This window comes from Dermacentor variabilis, chromosome 1 (genome assembly GCF_050947875.1).
Source record: "Dermacentor variabilis isolate Ectoservices chromosome 1, ASM5094787v1, whole genome shotgun sequence".
NCBI lineage: Eukaryota > Metazoa > Arthropoda > Arachnida > Ixodida > Ixodidae > Dermacentor > Dermacentor variabilis.
This window is the reverse complement of record NC_134568.1, coordinates 192,836,649-192,857,480: the sequence shown is the minus strand read 5'-3', so window position 1 is coordinate 192,857,480 and position 20,832 is coordinate 192,836,649. Positions and strand designations below refer to the sequence as shown.

The window sequence follows — 20,832 nt, the reverse complement described above, 5'->3', positions numbered from 1 at the left end:
CACGAGGTCGCGGGATCGAATCCCGGCCACGGCGGCCGCATTTCGATGGGGGCGAAATGCGAAAACACCCGTGTGCTTAGATTTAGGTGCACGTTAAAGAACCCCAGGTGGTCAAAATTTCCGGAGTCCTCCACTACGGCGTGCCTCATAATCAGAAAGTGGTTTTGGCACGTAAAACCCCAAATATTATTATTGCTTTTCTATTACGAGCAATGACTAATGCTGGTACATGCTTTGTCCTCAATTTGTAAAGTTTTGTGTGAAGCAATCACTGTGATGAGTGCTTACCAATGAGTACAACAACAACACTTTCAGGAAGGAATTCGAAGTTGGCCTGGATCAAAAAGTGAATCATCAATATGCACACCGCTGAAAAAGAAAGTTTATATGTTAGCAATTCATTAAAAACAAAGCGTTTTTTTTTCTTGCTCTGTTGAAAAGGCAGATATCTACATACTAGTAGTACTGGTAGTCTTACTCCCAAATTATAAAAGGGACACTAAAGGTAAAACAACGAATCAGTCCAGAATATTGCATCACCCTGCTGTAAACATGACATTTGTTTTATGGATAGATTTGATTCACAGCCATGTAGAAAATCATGACTGAAAAGGCCGCACAACTTTTCCATAATTCAAATTGCCTGCAATGAACAGGGTCTCCTATATAACTGCTCCACAATCCTCGAGGTCATGCTCTGCTGGGAACAGCCGATTGCATTAAAGCAGAGGTTTGCATAATGTGGGCACCACTCCTTCAAATAGCAGTGACAGAGCTGCATGGAGAAGTAGCATAAGTGAATTCTTATGTAGGAAAGTCCAATAAACCAGGCCACACCTCATATTCTATTCTTTACATGGAAATGCAATATAATGAACTTTTTCTTTCATTATCAGAAGTTGACTACAGTTTAACATTTATAAATGGGCCATGTTAAGTCATGCGAGCCAATATCGCACTTTGACAGTGGCAGAGCTTACAGGGTGCTACATTTTTTTTTATTTTCTCGCTCATAAAAGACCTAGTATTGGTAAAAGTAACATGTTGGACATCATGCAGCACTATGTACCACTTTAGTTTCACTTCTGTCTTTCGACACCCTGCCCCGACTCCAGAAGGCAGATGGCCCTCCTCAGCTGAAGTGGCCACAGCACTTCAATAAGTAATTCCCATCAGAAATACTAAGCTTAAGAAATTAATAATCACTAACTCTTAGCATCAGAATGAAGGCACTCAAGTGAGGACATATCGCTCAATAAATTTCTCCTTTTGGGAATTGCAACGGAACATATTGAAGCACAATCTTTACTTCAGTCTAGAGGTGGCTTTCTCGCATTCACTGTCTTTAATGAATTTCTTACAGCCAGCATGCATTTCTGAATATGAGGGTTAATGGCTAATCTAGAAATCACACTAACTGATGGTCACAATAGAAAAGTTTTGCCATTGCCAGTGGAGACCCAGCAGGGAATAGTAAAAGAAGAAAGGCCATCCTACTGACAGCCTTAATTTCACTAGGAAACACGCAAGCAAGAGTATTTTTTACTATGTAAAACACGCATGCACACATCAATCTGTTGCATCGCTGACATGCACAGTTACACCCCGCCCGAAAAGTTTAAGGAATAGGGGATCTCAGAAAACATTTAATTCCTGAGCAGCCTGTAGCAGTAGCGAGAAAAACTGTATACGACAACTTTGTTAGCATTACCTAGTCAAGTCCCAAAATGCGAATACTAGACTGCATTGTGAGGTTGCAGAGGTATTCAGCTTTTTCTCAGATTTCATGGTCCGCAATATTTGGTGGCCGAGTGTACATATGCCTAGATATGCTATAAGCACACAAACTAACACTCAAAGCACACAGCTGAAATTCTGCACTAACACACCTATAACACTGAGAGCAAAGAATATAGTCATGCTGGAGTGGTGCTCTTCTTCAGCAGATTCCTTCTGTGGAAGAACTGGTTCTGCTGGCTGGGCAGGAAGGACTGATGCTGTCACAGCAACTGTTGAAACATTGCTGTCTGTTCCATTGGATATCGACATTGTTCTGCAGTGAAATTTAGAAAAATGCAAACATCTGGCTAGTAAGACGAGCCATGACAGACAATACAAGACTTTTAGCTGCCACATTGACATTCCAGACATGAAAGCTGTCCAGTTGGCTTTGAGCTAGTGCAACAAACTAATATTTGAACCAGGACATGAAACAATGGCAGCACAAAAAGGACACAAGACGAGTGCTCATCCTGCGTCCTTTTTTGCGTGGCCGTCAGTTCACGCACTGATGTGACTTATGCATCCATAACAACTAACCCAGCTATCTACCCTGCAACAAACTATTAATAATGCACTAGATCTGAAACATCTATTGCGTGGTCAGCTGTTAGAGGAAACACTCCAATGTGCGGCTCTCACTTTGCTGGCCTCCTAGCTGCAAGTCGCCGCTGAAGCAATATCAGTGCATTGCACAAGTGTGTCGAAAGGAGACACAACCACCAACCACAATTTATCTGCTGAAAATCTAGCGATTTGTATTGTTGCAAGAGAAGAAAATCCAGACATACTCCGCACTCAAGTGTTCCCTTTAACAATGCAGCCCTTTGTACAGTGCACAGTGACTCAAACGTGATAATCGACCTGCATGGTGACTGGCGCTTTTTGTGCCACCAGTGGGTGCAGAGGACATTGAGTGGATGCATCATTGTATACAATGAAAGCAAGAGCTTTTGTGATGCACTATGACTGAATACGGCCCCCCAGCAATCACCAGTGGCGCAACAGGAACTGGCCGCTATGCTGGCCGATCATCCCATTTTAATTACTTAGCGAGGTACAAAGGCTGTGAATTATTCAATTGTTTGAGAATACACATGAAAAATTATGACTATAGAAATCGGCAATTGTCTGCATGTGTCCTGCCCTTTTTCTTCTCCAAACTGGAACACAATCATGATGGAAACTGACATTAGACATGTCAAGGATTTACAATATAAATATCCAAAGCATATTGCCTAAGCATTACTTCACGCAGACATAAAAAACAAAGGCAACTGACAAGCTCTTTACTTCATGCAAGGTCATGCCCACTGTAACAAGATAAACATCTCAAAGCAAGATACATATAAGGGCAGCAACCTATTTATTATTACTCACTTAAAGAGTTTTTACATGCCTCGTATGGGGTAAGGGGAGTGTCACAGTAAAATAAGTTGATCTTAAGTCTGTACTGTTTCTCTGCTGCTGTAATCACAGAGCCCACAGTCCTTAGACAAGTTTAATGCCTTTCAAGAAAGAAAAGCTTAGTGAAGTACATTAGGAAGCACTGCTGAAGAATTCAAATGTATGTTGCTAGAATGCCTAGCTCATTGTGCTAGTTATCTAGAGTTCAGTTATGACAGCACAGCAGGAGTCCTTACTCCTTGGCAAGCATCAAGCCCGAAAGCTAGAGCCTGAGTGTGAGAGGCATATTTGCAAAAGTTGTTTACTTCATGTGAAAGAAACGTAATAAAATAGACACAAAAAATGAAACAAACTCACGCTCCTTTAATCAGTAGTTATTGTAAATTCCAAATACAGCGCCGCAAAAAATACACATACACATAAAGGAGACACGATAGACGTGGACAAACGCTACTACCAACTGTTTATTCCAATCGACACGCACTCCGATTTTATAAAGTGAGCATCGCACAAGTTCCACGCCCATTTTCCATGTGAAGGTGATAAACATAACTAAAAAAGTAAAAAGGCGAACAAAACTGCGGCCTGCTTTAGATAGCAGAATTCAAGAAGTCCAGCTTGGCACGGTGCAAATGAATAGATGCTTCGCTTACACAGATAGTTAAATTTTTTCGGAAAAGGAATGCTTCTAAAACAGTTGGTAGTAGCGCTTGACCACGTCTTTCGTGTCTTCTTTATGTGTATTTTTTTCGCTGTATTTGAAATTTACAATGCTAGACCAACTAGCCCAACAGATGTTCCTTCTGCAGTCCAGTTATCACATAAAGATCAACTGTTTACACATGAGCATTCACAAAGTTTGTACTATCGGTATCATAAATTTGGAACATGCATACACGACAGGCATCAAAATGAGCGCATGTCTCTCTAGTTTTAGCGGAATATAAAAATTGCACTTTATGTGCCGTGACACAACGCTTGCACATCAAAACAATAAGGCGACACACATCGAGAAAGCACGGGCAGCAACCCGCTTTCTGCACTCCATGGGACACAAGTCCGAGGAGATCTATGCTGAGCTGGTGGCGTATAGATATTACAAACTTTATGAACGCCCCTCGTACTAAGTGTTATGAACAAAAATAAGAATCATGCCAAGCTGCAGCAAGTACGTCTCTCTACAAAATGAAGCACATTTCGATCGCTTGTGAAGTCCACCACACAACTTATACAGGCTGCATACTGATCTGCACGCATTATTAGACCGTCACAAGATTTGATTAGGTTAAATGTGATGCTACATTAAGAAATCATTAAATTGTGGTGTTTTACGTTCAACGAGTACTGTCCGATTATGATTCACGCCGTAGTGGGGGACTCCGGATTAATATTGACTACATGGGGCTTTTTTTAACGCGCACCCAATGCACGGTACACTAGTGTTATTGCATTCTGCCCCCACCGAAGTGCTGCCGGGAATCGAACCCACGACCTCGTGCTTAGCAAATGCGCTTTGCTAACAGCTACAAACATGTTTACGCTTCACTCAGCCTTTCGTTTCGTAGCCGTCTCATAACGTTAACAATTGGTTAAAGTAACACGAAATTCGCTGCATGTCTGGAGTCAACAAGCAAACATCGTAAAGGAGTCGACATGTTCATGATAAGTCAGCTTACATGTTGACCGCTGCGTTCGACGAACTGTTCGATACCTGCACAGCTGACACCTGAGTCGATGTTCGTGTAGATTTTTCAAATGCTGACTCGCAAACAGATGCAAGCCATAGTGAGACTAGAACAGTCATCACAATTTTTTGAGGAGTCATGGTACGGGGTCTCATTTGAAGCCACACATCTCTTCGATGACTGACGACGAACATGCAAGGTCGTTTTCTTGCGGCTTTTTTCACCCTTGAAAGTACTGTGGTGCTCGCACTCAACCCATATTTAACACCTCAGGAGAGCCTTGGACTTTGTGAATAGCAGAAAATCTGTAACAGCTCGGACACCACCGACACAAGCAGCACATCGGTAGCAGCTTTGTAGGATGAGCTGAGGGGCACGTACAGGTTACGGAGCGCGAACGTGATGTATAATATGAACTTTAACGAGTAAATCGATAACCGCTCCAACAGCTGTCAGTGCTCCGTTTCTACCGCTCCTACTTCAGCAAACCTCGAAGCACAAGTAGAGTCATGTAGAGTGTACTCAGCTGAAGCGTCTGCGTGTGCCGCACGGAATCGGCTCAGCTTGTGTTGGCTTGGACATGCTTGGACAAGGTAGGATTATGATGGCTAAGAACATAAACGTTCCTGCAGCGTTTTTATTGTTTGTGTGTATCAACCTTATTAATAAATACTAATTAAATGTTCAGATATTTTTATTTTTTAATACGTACAAGATTTTATTATGTTATGAAATTCTTACCTCAGATAGCGCCACTAGCGGCAGAACGACCGTTCCATTCTCGCGCCCGCTCGCGCCAATGCTCGCGCCATTCGCAACCGAAGAATACCGCCATTTGCTGGTGGTTGTTCACGCGAAATGGCAAGTTTGACTGTGAATAAAGATACCTTTTACCGGCGGATACGACGTTTGTACGCCGCATGGAAGGTACGCATACATTTATTTATTGCTCCTCTTCGCACGCAGTTTTATCTTACGTGTAATTGCTCTAATACGCTGTGAATGAGCCGGGTACATTGTTCGCGTTCGTATCTGCATCAAGTAATGGGAGCTGCAGAAACTCAAGCAGATCATTTTATTACTTAGCATTAAAAGCTGTTAGCACGCAACAACTGTCATTCACCTTGAAAACGCGAGTATTGTCTTAGGGAATGAATTTGGCTAGGTAGGGTCTCGACTCCTGAGTAAAGACACGTGCCGTCGCCTTTTAGCAGTGTGTGCTGTAACCTTCGTTGTAGGAGGCGACAGAAAGAAAGCTTGTGCGGACTTGGGACTGCGCTGTTGTTTATGCCACACTTGTCATGACAGCAGTACATTAACTTCGCGTGCCATGAAGGTGCACGTAAAGCGGCACAGCGTTACAAAAGCGCACCGTGTGAAAAATTGCGGTACTAGTAGCTTCATTTAGCGCAGAACAATGTCGAATGACTTCAGCGTGATCGACGCAACACATTTCCTTCGCTGCTGGTAACAACGTAGTGATTTCTTATGCCAATATCTTTACGTATTCAGAAAAGCGAAAAACCTGGCGGTTTTTGGTCCCTAAATTAGTGCTCCGCTGTCGGGCTCTTGCTGCGTAATGCATTCGATTGCTGTCGGCCGCTCGGCGGAGATCGCTCGTTGAAAATGCACGCTCCTCACTTGCGTGTAGATTTGTACTTGTGTTCTAGTGTCAAGTCACGCTTCAGGCACCTTGTCAGTTTGTGTAGTTCAGCCACTTGTTAAAATTCCGAATCCGTAAAGTTATGATTTCAATTCAGCTGCATTTACTATTGTTGCTTCATACGCTTCATCAAGATACTGTTCTGAACTCTTTTCTTGCACTTCTGAAGCCTTTCGCATATAATATTGAGCATAAAGGTCTCACGATATTGAGATTTTATACTAATGGAAGTATTGGGTCATCAAGAAGTACAAATTAATATTATGCACATTGACTGAGGCTGTGTCCGTAGTCCTGAAAGCTTTCCTCTGCTGTAAAAGAGGAATCTGCAGCCACCGTACACATTTTAACCAGTAGTATGTTTTCTGCAACAGCTACATTTGTAATTGTTTTTAACACCATGAAAAGCTGGACACAACACACACGTAAACATTTGTGTGTTGTGTTGTCTTGTGTGTGTTTGTGGTTCTAAAGAGGATGTATAGTAACCGCATCAACTTGCCCATTGACAAGTCCTTTTGAGTTGGTTAATTTGTTCCCTTTTTTTTTTTAAGGCATCCTGACTCAAGTGAAGGAGGTTATGTAATTTTTCCCTTTTTAAGCTAGCTTCAGTTTTTAATCTGCCGCATAACACCTTTCATATAATTGTAAGGTTCATTATAATATGTTGACAGCCGTATCTTGCTTTTCCTTCTGTGGCTACCCGTTACTGTACGCTGTGGCAGAGGGGTAACTAGCAGACAAAACTCACTTTACTTTATTACGTGCAGAAACCTGATGACAATTATGCCTCCTTGGGCAAAATGGATGCCCTTGTTTCTGCTGTCGGAGTTGATGAAGAGATTGTGTACAGCAAGTCCACAGCTATACAGGTGAGAGTATGCAGTGGCTTTGAAGGACATCAAAGTAGTGGGTTTGGTCATCATTGCTTCTTCTGTGATCTTAGTGTATTGATTTCATTGTGTATGCACTAGCCAATCAGCTACAACCTCTAGATGTATGGAGAAACAAATAACCCATTTTGTGTGAGCTTCGTTTTATTACAGTATTTGCTAAGACACCAAAGACAAGAACAGGCAATCGTGACTGAAATTATTTAAAAATTCCTGTAGCATTTGTTTTAGGTCAAGAGGTGTGAGTTGGGGAGAAAATTGTGACTGAAAGATCCACGCTCTTACCTTGCAATTAAAATTGCTTGCAGTGAATTAGAGGGTGTATGTTGGTGCATGTTAAACCCCACCACCTGCCACTGATGGTTAGCTAAAAGTGTATAAGTGAAGGCTGCTGTTTAGTGAAAAAGACTGGCATGAGGAAATGGAGTTTACATTAGAGTGACAAATGAAAACGCTGAATGGTGAATGCATATTGTGAAATAGCAGTCTGAAGTACTGCTAGGGTGTCTTGTTCATGCTCTTGGAGCATGGGAATCCTGCAGTGCACTTGCAATCTGAGGTAAATGCTCCGCCAACTTGCACCACCTGCTTGAGTCGGAAGTCTAGATAGTGTGCCACACACTTGCAGATAGTTCTGAGTGGTGTAGAGATGTAACTGAGTTGTTCTGTAGAAAAATTCTATTAAAACAAGCCATGTCAACTTGTAGCATGCTTGCATACTATTTACCAATCATAAATATGGACATTGTTGTATGTCAAAGAATTGCTACCATGTTCCCACAGTGATAGTGCTTATCCTATCTTACAGTTGCATCATTTTCTTGCTTATGAAAATTTGGTTCTTGAAGAAGTGATGCTTTAGGAGAATGTGCAGCACTAGTCTGACACTTTTGCAATGCTTAAATGTTTACCTTTACTGTCCTTTAACCCTGCATGGACGAGTGTTGCCTACTGGTGCTGCACCAGAAAAATTTTTTTTCTTATTAAGTTTTGGTATTAAGTACAGAGTTCCTAGTTATGTATTCGGCCAACACTGAATGACAGGTAGCAAGCGTCATTTGTTGGGTTAGAGCAGGAACACAGGACGAAAAGAAAGTTTGGCATATAACTTACTTTTTTTTTTTCAATGCACGGTCAGAGGAGACAGTGATGCAAAATCTTTGGCTGCAGTGGTATTGCGTACATTATGTACAGTGAATGCAATGTGCACCCATGGTCCACATATGACCAGAGATGTCTGCATAAGTTCCTAAGGAAGCCATAGATGGCTTCGGGTGAAGTGCACTTACAGCTTTCTGCCTGTTGCCCCCTTACTGCAAAAAAAGATTCTGCAAAATACTTTCTTTTCATTCATTGAGCCTGTTTCTGATGCATATAGATGGAAAAATTTTTGGGGAGGTTACTTGTCTTGTCCTTAAAGGGGTTGACTTCATCGTGACGTTCAACTCAAGTTAACAACTGCTTTTTTGCCTACATGTTTACAGTGGTGTCAAGTCAGTATAAGGAAAGCTTGTTGCATCTGCATCGGCACATAACCAGATGAATAAAATGTGAGCCAGATTTGCTGACCTAATCTTGCTCGCATGTTATTCATGTGTAACTGTTAAGTACTTCTTAAAATAATCATTAACACCTTTGCAGCAATATTTTTTACAGTAACATGAGAACTCAAAGGTATGCGAGGTAAACAAATAACTGCAAGTTGCCCCAAATGTGTTAGATGGCACAGGTGGCCATCTGGGGCCTGTTACTTGAATGCTGTCTGGGAAATTTGTAGCAATGCATTCTTCCTGAGACCTTATAAGCTCTGAGATGTCCAGTGACTTCTTTATATTGCTGTAACTCATTACAACGGCCTGGAATATGCTTCACGACTGAGGCAGGCAAACTTTTGTCTGGCAAACTAGTTGTACAAGTATGTTTTGGTAGTTTTGGTTTCGCTCCAAGCCTAATTGCTATAACCTGCAGTGGGACAGTGCAACGCAAAACTCTCTGCCTTTGTTCTGTTGCTCAAAGTGGCGATAGCGCGCTAGGCCAGCGGCTAGGACGATGTTTGTGTCGCCGTGTGGTGTTGAAACCCTGACCAGAAAGTGACGGCATCTTACGTAAATGTTGAAAGAATATGTTTTGACTGTTTGGACGTTGATTTCTTAAGTGTGTTAGGTTGGTGCTGTAGCATTACGTGCTTTATAAAACTTGAGAATAGGAAAAAGAAGGCACTACTGATAACAAGACATGTACAGTTGTACTTCTAGTGGCTTGACGATCACATTTTATCGAGGGCTTTATTATGTATTGCTCATTTATGTGTTCATTGAAATGCATGTTTTAGGACTTTGAGAACACAAACTTACTTGTGGTAGGAAAGGTTGCTGCTTCCTGGCTGTAGTCTAGTGTCGCAAAGTGGGTCCGTGTAAAGCCACGCCATAACGCTTCGGAAGCTGTACGGCGATATAAAATATGATGCATACTCGTAGGAGGCCACTAGCGTCCTAGCTAGCACTGCAGCAGATGTGCTTAAAAACACTTAAAGGCATTCAGCAATCGTGACAGCCGACACATCGTTTCCCAAGAGCGAGAGTTCGCAAGTGCCTGTCGTCTGTGAGAAAAGTCTCGCGTTTACAGTGAGCAGGCATCGTAGCAGACGACACTCGTAGCATTCCGCTCAAGGGCGCAACACTTTCTCACAATACATTTTTATTTCCATAAATGCTTGAGTATCTTTATATAAGTACAGTTAAACCTGGATATAACGAAGTTGACAAAAGCTCGCAATTTTTCGTTACATGCAGGTTTTCGTTACATGCAGGTTTCGCGTGAAGGCTCGTACGAATGATGCAGAAACGAAACCAAATAGCTCAATATATCCGTGAAGGTGAACTCACCCTTCAAGCATTTATTTTACACCAAAAAACTGCGTAATTACCGCTTGCTTCTTCGGCACGAGTGAAGGCACAACACGCCGCTCCAAAGAAGCTAAATCGTGTAGAGCTCCTTCATCGTCGAGCGAGCCGACGAAACGGCGCATAACGTCCATTGCGTTCATCACCTCCTTTGCAGTAGGCACGTCACACGGATCTGCCTCACAAGCACCATCATCACCGCCATTGGGATTTTGCACGCTTTCAGCTACTGCTGCATCAGACATTTCTTCTGTAGCCACGGCGGCGTTGTCGGCAAACAAAAAGTCAGTCAGTTCAACGTCGTCGGGTACACCACCGTTAGTACATAGCTCGTTCCACGCTTCGGCCACATCGGACGGAGTTGAAAGGTCTTCCTCCTCCTCCTCGTCGGCACCAGCCCATGCGTTTTTGGCTATTCCGGCCTTTAAAAAGCAATTCGCGATAACTTCTGCCCTGACCTCTTGCCAGGAGGCAGCAAGCATCTCGACTGCTTGATAAATGTCGATCTTCATCTCCCGTTCCAGACGGATGTCGAGAAGTATCTTCAGGATTAGTCGGCGCCGGTAACAGCATTTAAAACTGTTAATGACCCCTTTGTCCAGGGGCTGTATTAGGTAACAGCATTTAAAACTGTTAATGACCCCTTTGTCCAGGGGCTGTATTAGGGACGTGCAGTTGGCCGGGAAGTAATGCAGTTCGATGTTCGACAGCTGCAGGCCTTCGACGTGGTGCGCCGAGCAATTGTCCAGCAGTAGGCAAACTTGACGGCCTTGTCGCTTGACGTCCTGGTTAAATTCCTTCAACCACTCAGAAAATATTGGCAGAGTCATCCACGCTTTGGAATTCGCCACATACTTCACGGGCATACGCTTCGTTCCCTTAAAACACCTGGGACGGGCACTTTTGCCGACAACTAGCGGGACTCGCTTGTCTGTGCCGTCGAGGTTGGCACACAGCAGAATCGTTATGCGGAGCTTCCTCTGCTTTCCGCCGCGGCAGTCATCGCCTTTTAACGCTAGCGTGCGGCCCGGAAGCATCTGATAAAATAGAGCTGTCTCGTCGGCATTGTAGACATCAGCCGCCTCGAAGCGACTCAGGATTCCAGGCAGCTTGTCAGCCACCCACGAAGCAGCAGCATCGCTGTCTGCGGAGGCAGATTCGCCGCTGATTACTCTTCCGACGACACCATGCCGGCTCTTAAATCCCTGCAGCCACCCGTTGCTTGCCTTGAAATCATCATGGCCCAAGATACACGCAAAATCCTTTGCCTTCTGTTGCAAGATCGCGCCACTTATGGGCACATTTCTGGCTCTCTTGTCCAAAAACCACGTGAACACTGCCTTGTCCACATCAGTGTATGTGGACAGCTTCAGTCTCTTTTTCTTCGAGCTTGTTCTCGACTCCACTGCGTTTCTGATGCTGTGTTCCGCACTCAAAATCGTTGATAGTGCGCTCGCTGGAATGCTGAAACGGGTGGCAACGTCCTTCTTCTTCTCGCCCGCGGAGACTGCATTTAAAATTGCGAGTTTGTCTTCAAAAGACAGAACTTTTCGTTTTCTGGCAGAACTCATCACGACCAACCGACGACGTAGTTAGAAGCGGAGATGCACGACTACACGCCGACAGGCAGGCCTAGCACCTCCAAAACAAGTCGGACAAACCAGTACCAGAGCACAGTTGACACACGCACACGTGCAGAACGCAGGACAACACTCAAAATGGCGAATGCAATGCATCCATAGAGAAAGAAAAAAATGTGGCGCATGTCGTTCCTCATCGTCCCTCCCCCTCTCCCTTCCCGCGCCCTGGCAATGAAAGAACCGGCTATCAGCGTTGCTTTTCAAGTGAATTGTTACACATAAGTGTGTCTAAGCCGTTCACAAAATAAGAATGCTTGTCCTCAAATCCATACAAAACAAAATAAATCTGAAAGAGAAATCAGCTGCCGATACCAATGCCACCTGGTGTCACGCTAGACAAGCAAAGCCTGAAAAGACTGCTACGTTAGGCACGGAGCGGCGCTAGTTGCCGCCATCGTCATCGCTGTTGTTCCCTGGTGTTCGCGTCGCTGCTGGCTCCTTACAATATTAATATTCAATAATCTGGAGCATTTCTTCGGTCGAATTTTCCTTAAAAGTGCAAAAAGTAATGACTGATCAGCTTTGGGAGTTCGTTACATCAAGGCTAACCGCCGCAACGCGTTCGTTACATCAAGGTCGAAAATACATGGGCTTCAATGGGGGCAGCGTTGGGGAATTCAAAAACTTCGTTAAATCCAGGAATTCGTTACATATAGGTTCGTTACATCCAGGTTTAACTGTACATGCACGGTTATTGCTGTTGCAAAAATAATTATTCTCTGGCATTCAATCGGGAACAGAATTGCACAAGAATGCATACCCTGGTGTGTCCTGGTGATAAACCATTGTAAACCATGCTTCCATCTCAAAGTCACACAAAGTTTATGTAGCGTGTTGTACATTATATAACATACTGCAGAAGTAAAATTATATTTTACGCGATAATATTTGAGTATAGCTTTGTTTACTGCGCTGCAAGCAAACGCAGCTAGTCTAAAGATCGAAGTGAATCCGAAGCCTGTACTTCCCATCATTCCCATGTAGGCTGAGGCAACGCTCATGAGAACCCTCGTAGACACTAGCGCCACATTTCCCTCTAGGGTATTTATTTAGAAATTATGGTTGGGGCGCGAATAAAAAGTCTCCCGATTTTTTATATCGCCAGGTTGGCAGGTATGCATTGAGCGCGTTCGAGATGCTGCACTTGAATGCGCGATGCACAAGGTCCTCTGGTATGCTGGCCCATGCGTCCACAGTCCACTTGCATAGCACGGCTGGCAAAGCCTGCTTCAGCCGCCCGGTTGGCGTCACTGCAAGCTGACCTGAGTGCATCCAATCTGAGTAACAACACCTCTTGACTGTGTCCATGAATGTCTTGTTCACGCAAACGTCTAAAAGCTGCAGCTGAGACGTCATCCCACCCGGTATAACGACGAGTTCAGTGCCGGATTCCTGCAACAGCCTCTTCACTGAGTCAGCCAAATGGCAACGAATTGCGTCCGGTGGACGGGAACAATAGTGCGCTGGGCAGCCTACACCAGACGGACTTTATTCAGTCGAGCACACGATTCTCGTTCATCCAGATTTTTTCATGGAATCTTACAACCACATTTTTTGGCAGTTCCTCATCTTTAGGCACTGTCTTGCGCTTGGAAGATGACATAGGGCGGAAGCTTGCGTCCGTCTGCTGTGCACAACAACATGACAAATCCAGTGCTTGCTCGCTTTGAAGGTGGAGCTCTGTAGCCCTTTTTCTCTTGCAAGCTGATTAGCTTTTGCCTGTGTAAGCTCCACGCTCTCAGCTAGATGCGCGGCTTGCTGTTGGCGTACGAACTCCGCCAGGGCGAGTTCGATTTCTGGGAATGTGCCACTCTTCAGGCTGCGAAAACTTCTTCGCATTCCGCTGCATGCAAAAAGGGCTTCCTTCTGTCGACGCCATCCACGAATGCTTCCCTCGTTGATGCCAAACTGCCTCCCGGCCACACTGTTGCCAATGTCCTGTGCGGCTAAAATAACCTTTCTCTTGAAAGAAGCTGAGTATTGTTTTCGTGGTCCGGACACTTTGGTCCTTCAGTGTGGAATAAAAAAGATGCACTTCGCGAAGCGTGGTTTGTACATGTGCTGCCAAGGAGCGCGCTCAACAATAAAGAAACGCTGGTGTAGTCACGCAGCAATAATGAAACCATGCCATAGCCACGCAGCAATAAGGAAGCCAAGCCTGTTCATAATATAATATAGCATGTTCATAATATACGCAATCCACTGATAACATTTACATCCAATGTTAAATTCCAATGGCGGAGTCGGAGCAGCCGACGGACTCTGCGAGTGAGCACTCGACTCTGGCGTAGAGCAACACCTCCAAATTCGTGAGTGGAACACAACCTGCGCCGCCGGAGCAAGGCGGGAGCGGAACTTCGTCGCCGAGTTACCCAGGATGCCTTGCGTGTTGTCATTTCCTTCCACTGTTTGCTCCGAGCACCGTCGCACCAGTCACTTGTCTCTTCAGCGCCGTTCACCTGTTGTCTTTTCAAAATTGCGGAATGGTTATCTCGCCAAGCGTGCAGCAGCTTTTGCTTCCTCGCGAGTCGTGACCGGTGGCGCCTTCCAGCAGACAAACGTGGTAATGGAAATACATCATGCAGAGTTCCTGTCCACTCCGCCGATTTTGGCTGAGCATCTTTTTCTGCTCCATGGAGTGACTCCTGCTCTGAATCCACCCCGACTCTCTCATTGGAACACCTTATTCCCGCCCTCACTCTGTCATTGGAACAAACTTGCTCCTAAACGAGCAGAAAAACTTGCTCTGACTCTGCCATTGGAATTCGACATAAGAGTACTCACATTATTGGTGCGGGGACATGTTATCACATGGATAAAAAAGAAATTGTGGGCTTTTCGTTCTTTTTTTTTTTGATAAAAGGATCACAGAAGTCCTAGGTTGCTATATACATGGTTTTTGGCCATTTTATGACGTATTACAACCCTTTGCATTGGCACCTTATTGAATAAGTAAGGTAATAAATGTTAGTTCACTAAATTTAAATATGAATTGCTTATTCACAGTGAAAAAGAAATGCTTCACTAGCTTAACACAAGCCTATGAACAGAAAGCCTTCGGTTATATTTTCTTGGCCACATTTAGTTGTCACATCCAGTAATCTTATGGTGGTTTCTGAGAAACCTGTATGGGTTTCCTTGTAGCGTCATGCGGCAGTCGTGTGGACGACAATTATACCCTGTCATGAATTTCGCTCGCCTTGCAGGCTTCCGCAGAACTGATCTGCCGTGACCTAGTAGTGTTCTGCAAAGTCAAATAATGAAGACCTTTTATTCGTATGCCTGTATTTCATTCATATTGTCTTTTACCAAGTTGCTCCAAGACGTGTGTTTACTGCACCAAATGGACAATTCATGCTCCAAACCTGCCCCAAAGTGAAAAATTTGCTGCTCCCAGAGCTGCTCCAAAGCCTCCCTGGCCGCTTCCATCCCTGTGTACGGCCAATGACATGAGGGGCTTTTTTGATTTACTAGTTCACTGGCAGCTTGTGGACTCCTCTCTGACAAGAAAATATAGTCAAAACTGCATAGTCAAAAGGACACACGCAGTCGTACGCACACTACAGTCGAACCCGGATATATCGAACTCGCATATTTCGAATTATTGGCTATATCGAACACACAGATTACCCCTTTGAAAATACTATGTAAAAGTATAGAACAATTGCGTAGTAGATCGAATTCCATTTTCGTTGGACATTCGATATATCGAATGCCGCGCAGCGCCCCTGGAAGGTGTGCTTTTCCCAAAGACATTCGTGTCCAATCCTCAGGGGAAAACACTTCCGCAGAGTCAGTCAGCAGGCTCCTCCTCTGCGCATGCACGGCTGTCGCCTAGCGACGGAGACGCAGAGCCTTTCCCCCGTTCTTGCGCCCCACCGGCGCGAGCTCTCTCGCTCCTTCTCTACCATCGGCGTGTGCATTGGTCAAGGGCATTGGAGCTCAGCGAAGAGAGTGCGCGGCATGGAGATGCGACGATGTTTCCAAGCCACGCTTCCTGGGAAAAGGGAGAGAGAGTGAGTGGTCGGCACGGTCGCTCGTGGGCCAGGGGAGACAAGAGAGCCAGAGAGAGCTAAAGAAAACGAACACAGCGCCTTCAATGGCATATTCTGCTGATCTTTTTCCCCGTTCTCTTCTTTCTTTTCCCTTTGTCGTTCCTTCGCAGCCCCGTTGACTGCCGCTCGAATAGGCTTCGCTCGGACTGCTCCATCTGCGCATCGCGCGTTTTGTTGTGCATACCTCTGTTTCAACGTGCCGTGTGTAGCGAGTGTGATTGCGGTCATCTGGTGAGCTATGGCATCCGCGGACATAAAAAAGAGTAAGAATCTGGACTTTGCAAGAAAGCTTGAAGTAATCCGGCGTGTCGAGAATGGAGAAAAGAAGTCCTCCGTGGCAGACGCATTCGGCATTCCACGGAGTACTTTAAATACATTGTTAAAAAATAAACAGGACATCAAGCTTAAAGCAGGTGAGGAAAGTCGCTCGGGAGCGTGTCGTGTGCGCCCTGCTGCTTTTGACAAAGTGGAGAAGGCACTCTATACGTGGTTTCTTGAAATCCGAGCGAAAAATATTCCCGTGGATGGCCCGATGTTAATCGAAAAGGCCAAATGGTTTGCTACGGCTCTTGGCGAAGAGAACTTTTGTGGTGGCACTGGATGGCTGCAACGGTTTAAAAACCGCCACGGCATTGTAGGAAAGGCCATTTCAGGCGAAAGTGGGGCTGTCAGCAGCCAGGAGATGCAGCAGTGGCTTTCTGAGGAGTGGCCGAAGATCACTGAGAAGTTTTCACCTGCAGAAATCTTCAATGCAGATGAAACTGGTCTCTTTTGGCAAATGTTGCCGAATAAGACACTCACTCTTCGTGGAGCCTCATGCCACGGCGGTAAAATGAGCGAAGTGTATGTGTCGGTGCTGCTTGCAGCCAACATGGACGGCTCGTGCAAGCTATGGTCATTTGTGATCGGAAGAGCAAGTCACCGCGCTGCTTCAAGAACTGTAAACAGCTTCCCGTCTGCTACGGCTGTAATAGGAAGGCCTGGATGACACATCAACTTTTTGTTGAATGGCTGCAGGCTTGGGACGCTGAGTTGGGCAAGTCGGGCCGCCGAGTTTGCCTTCTGGTAGACAACTGTTCGGCCCATCAAACGACTTGCAAGCTGCAGCACATCGAATTGAAGTTTCTCCCACCGAACACCACAGCGAGACTGCAGTCCCTCGACCAGGGTATCATAAAGGCATTCAAGGTAGGCTATCGGAAGCGACTTATTCAACGGCTCCTCATAAACCTCTGCATGGGAACCGATCTCAAGATTGACCTGCTCGGCACGATCCAGATAATTACGGGCGCTTGGGGCGATGTGAAGCAAGCCACAGTAGCCAACTGTTTCGGCAAGGCAGGCCTTGAAGTGGCCGGAGATGAATGTCCGGAAGCTTTAGATGACGATGAGTGCTTGGAGGACGCATTCCGCGACTTGTCCAATTTTCCCAGCGCCGTCCTGTCCGAAGTTACTGTTGATGACTTCATTAACGCTGACAGCGAAGTTCAAGCGTTAGCCGACCTCGCTGATGAGGACATTGTGGCCGGAATAGCTGCCGTTCAAGACGGCGATTCCAGCGACGACGAGGGCAACTGTGTTTTCGAAGAAACGCGTCCGTGCACAGCCACTGAACTGGCGTCAGTTTTCAGCCTGATTTGGCGCTGTTGCGGCAAAATGGAAGGCACGGGGCTCGCGCACCTGGACAGTCTCGAGAAGATTGAAACTAGTGTTTTAAACTTCATTTCCCAGAGGAAAAAGCAGCCCAAATTTAGTGATTTTTTTCCGTCAAAGCGCTTTCATATTGTGTGCACATGCTATGTGATTCGCGGCTGTTCCAATCGGTAAGCCACAATTTTTTATGATCGCGAGTGCTTTTTTGGCCTAAATCTGTATATCGGATTTTCGCTATATCGAACTATTTTCCGATCCCCTTCGAATTCAATATATCCGGGTTCGACTGTATAATCAAGCACTCGCCTGGCTTCGTACTTTGTCATTTGCTAAATGTGACATATGCTGTGCTGGAGGTATATTTCGGCACGCTCACTGCGTTTGTCTTTCTAGAATCTAGATGACAACTGTGGCATGAGTCTTCTGCAGTCCGAAGAGGATGATCAACCAATTGATTTTTTTGTCTGCATAGGTTGTTGCAAGGCTTTCAAGGGAGGAGTGGCACAGAGTGCTATTATATGTAGAAACTGGTATCGGCCTACATGGATGATCAAAAGTACGAGCTCTTTCAATTGTTGAGGAGCACTATTGCGGCCCTCACTGCTGGATTTGAGACACTACCGGAAGGTCTGCAGCTGTCGGCGGAGGATTTCACCTTGAAATTTATCATGCATGTCCTCATTAAACACGGACATTCCACCAGTGTCGATGATTGGGAAAACTATCGTCCCTCTGCCTTGGTATATGACTGTTTTGGCAAACTTGCTGTAGGCTGGATGTAGAAGTGCCTTTGTATCGTGCATTGGGTGCATGAAAGAAACACAAGGGGTCAAAAACATTAGAGTCCCCCCACTACAGTGTGCCTCATAATGAGATAGTGGTTTTGATACGTAAAACCCTAGAATTAAAAGTTTTTGTTGTAGGCTTGAATAAAGGATGCAACTAAACTGGCACCGGAAAGTGAAATGCAAGAAGCAGCAGGAAAACCTGCCTGAAATATCTTCACATACATCTTAAAGGGACCACTTTGAACATACAGCTGCAAGAGTTTGATGGTTGTCGCTTTATACTGTACGTTTATTTAAAATTCATGATGTCAGAAGTGGCTTTAAGGTGGCTGCTAGCTGTTGGAGCAAAAATGTTCCTGCAGGTTCTGGGTTCCTTGCGTCCGGTCTGGGACATGAAAAACAAATACGCTTTGAATACCTCTAAGGCCAGTGAGCAGAGCTTCAGGCACATCCCTTTAGAAAAATGGTTCGAGGGTAGTTCTGGGACTTCTAAATCAAAGCCCAAGGATAACAGCCACTTATGAGCGAGATGCTGGAGATAATTACCACAGCAGGTGCTACTGGAGCCAATGCGTTCATTGTGCTGGCTTAGGTAGCTAGTGCTGTCGGAAATAGAGATGGACAAAGAGACACTTTCATATGTATTCAGCACATAGCTCTTACTGTGAGTGAAGTCTCTCCCGAGTGCCCACGAAGTTAGGAATGCTGTTTCTGCATTTCAAAAAAAAAAAAAAAATAATGACAGCTCACAAACTATATAATTTTAGCACATATGAATGAAAGCTTCCATGCATGGTCCCTCCAGGCTGGGGTGGAACAAGGTTTTGAATTTACTTTGAGATGCCAGGCTGGCCTTGATATCAAGCCTCTCTGTTCAGGGCGGCGACATGTGCGACCCTGGGGCCTTATTGGGTTAAAAATTGTATAGGCTTGCTGGCTATGCAATATACAGTTTTTGCTGTTTGTATGTGAGTGTGTTAGTGCTTACACTCAACATCAGTAGCAGAGCTGAACTGAACTTTCACAGTGGAGCAAGTTCTAGAGTAAGCTTTGAGCCTTGTTAATGAAAAATAGTGGTGATGTGCTTTCACTTATGCTGATGAATTGCTTTCACAAGAGGTTTCTCTCAGTGTTTAAATGTCGCTCTTCAAAAAACTGCTATAAGATTTGTGTGTGGGCATGAACGAGATGTACTCCTGGTTGCTGAGGGTGCATTTAAAAAAGCTTGAAAGGCAACTGAACTTGCTGGCTAGATGGGTGGTAATGAAATATTAAACAAAAATCTTCCCTCAGTTTATATTGTTAGGTTTTATGTGAAATCTTAATACCCTTTTACAAAGTGTAGGTAGCGAGTTTTTTGCTGATGTGCTGTGAAATGTGAGTTAGAACAGGCATGATCCAAGAGTATGTATACCTGAAGTTTGGTGAACTCGAGAAATCGGCTCCCATGTTCTTGCCTCCATTCAAACTGGTCACCATTGAAGTGTAGCTCAAAAATAAAAAGGAGAATGTTATTTTGAGTATTTGAACCACAAGCATTAGGCACAAAATGTGTTTCAAATGAGGTTTAATAAAATACAGTAGCAAAGCTTTCAGCACAGCATTTCATCTGGAAGAGCAATTTACACAAACCATTAACAAGCAACTGCTGCAGTTGCAAGCTGCATGTTTACAGTGACGAGTGAAAAAGCTGATATATTGATTTCGACAATCCTGAAAACATTACATTTTTTTGCAGCTTTTCTACATTTGTTCTCAGGTGGTTAGACAGTTAAGAGAATACAGAAGTCAACAGGCAACAAAGAGCTGACACTGATAATACGCTCCTTGATCCAATGAACAATATTATCATTTTATGCTTTATTATTTATAGTGGTAAAACAAGCATGCATTATATTAGTACATGATATACTGATCTATAAATGGATATTCCCTGTGAATCTGTATTTCTATCCCACCATTTAAGTGGGCTGCATCAGTAGCCAGTTGCGCACATAATTTTTAGCTGCAGTGTCAAATTCTTGGCATCCTAGGTCTTCTTTGGGTGGCCCAAAGGTGGATCGCAGGGCAACAACTCAGGGTGGTGTTGCACAGCATCCAACCCATTTCCCTTATTGTTGTATTGATGCAGTGGGCTGGCTGGTGCTCTCGTGGAGAAGAATCCTTATGTATTGGTTGATTACGCCTTTGCAGTGCTCAGAGTAAATGCAGTCAAAAGCTCATAGTAGTATGCAGTCCTGATGGTGCAGCAATCATGCAAGAAATAAATGGGCAAAATGCTGCGCTGGTTGCAAAAGAGTTGCGAGCACCCTGCCAGATGACAGCCAACCCTTGCTTGTCTGTAGGTGATGAACATAGTCCTTGTT

At 44.6% G+C, this 20,832-nt stretch overlaps 2 protein-coding genes across 3 annotated transcripts in view; one reads left to right on the top strand and one right to left on the bottom strand.

Annotated features, from left to right (window-relative positions):
* The window catches only part of Nhe1 (Na[+]/H[+] hydrogen exchanger 1), a 69,340-nt gene extending 63,916 nt beyond the window's left edge, over nucleotides 1–5,424 (bottom strand). The window contains exons 1-3 of the mRNA XM_075702465.1: nucleotides 4,863–5,424; nucleotides 1,890–2,053; nucleotides 289–369 (exon numbers count right to left, since the gene is read on the bottom strand). Of these exons, the coding sequence (XP_075558580.1) occupies nucleotides 289–369; nucleotides 1,890–2,053; nucleotides 4,863–5,065 (448 nt within the window). The 5' untranslated portion in view covers nucleotides 5,066–5,424. The remainder of the gene's footprint in view (nucleotides 1–288; nucleotides 370–1,889; nucleotides 2,054–4,862) is intronic.
* A 223-nt stretch (nucleotides 5,425–5,647) lies between these two features.
* dre4 (SPT16 homolog, facilitates chromatin remodeling subunit dre4) overlaps nucleotides 5,648–20,832 on the top strand; it is a 181,650-nt gene continuing 166,465 nt past the window's right edge. For both annotated transcript variants that reach the window (XM_075702440.1, XM_075702448.1), the window contains exons 1-2: nucleotides 5,648–5,798; nucleotides 7,305–7,406. In XM_075702440.1, the coding sequence (XP_075558555.1) occupies nucleotides 5,730–5,798; nucleotides 7,305–7,406 (171 nt within the window). In that variant the 5' untranslated portion in view covers nucleotides 5,648–5,729. The remainder of the gene's footprint in view (nucleotides 5,799–7,304; nucleotides 7,407–20,832) is intronic.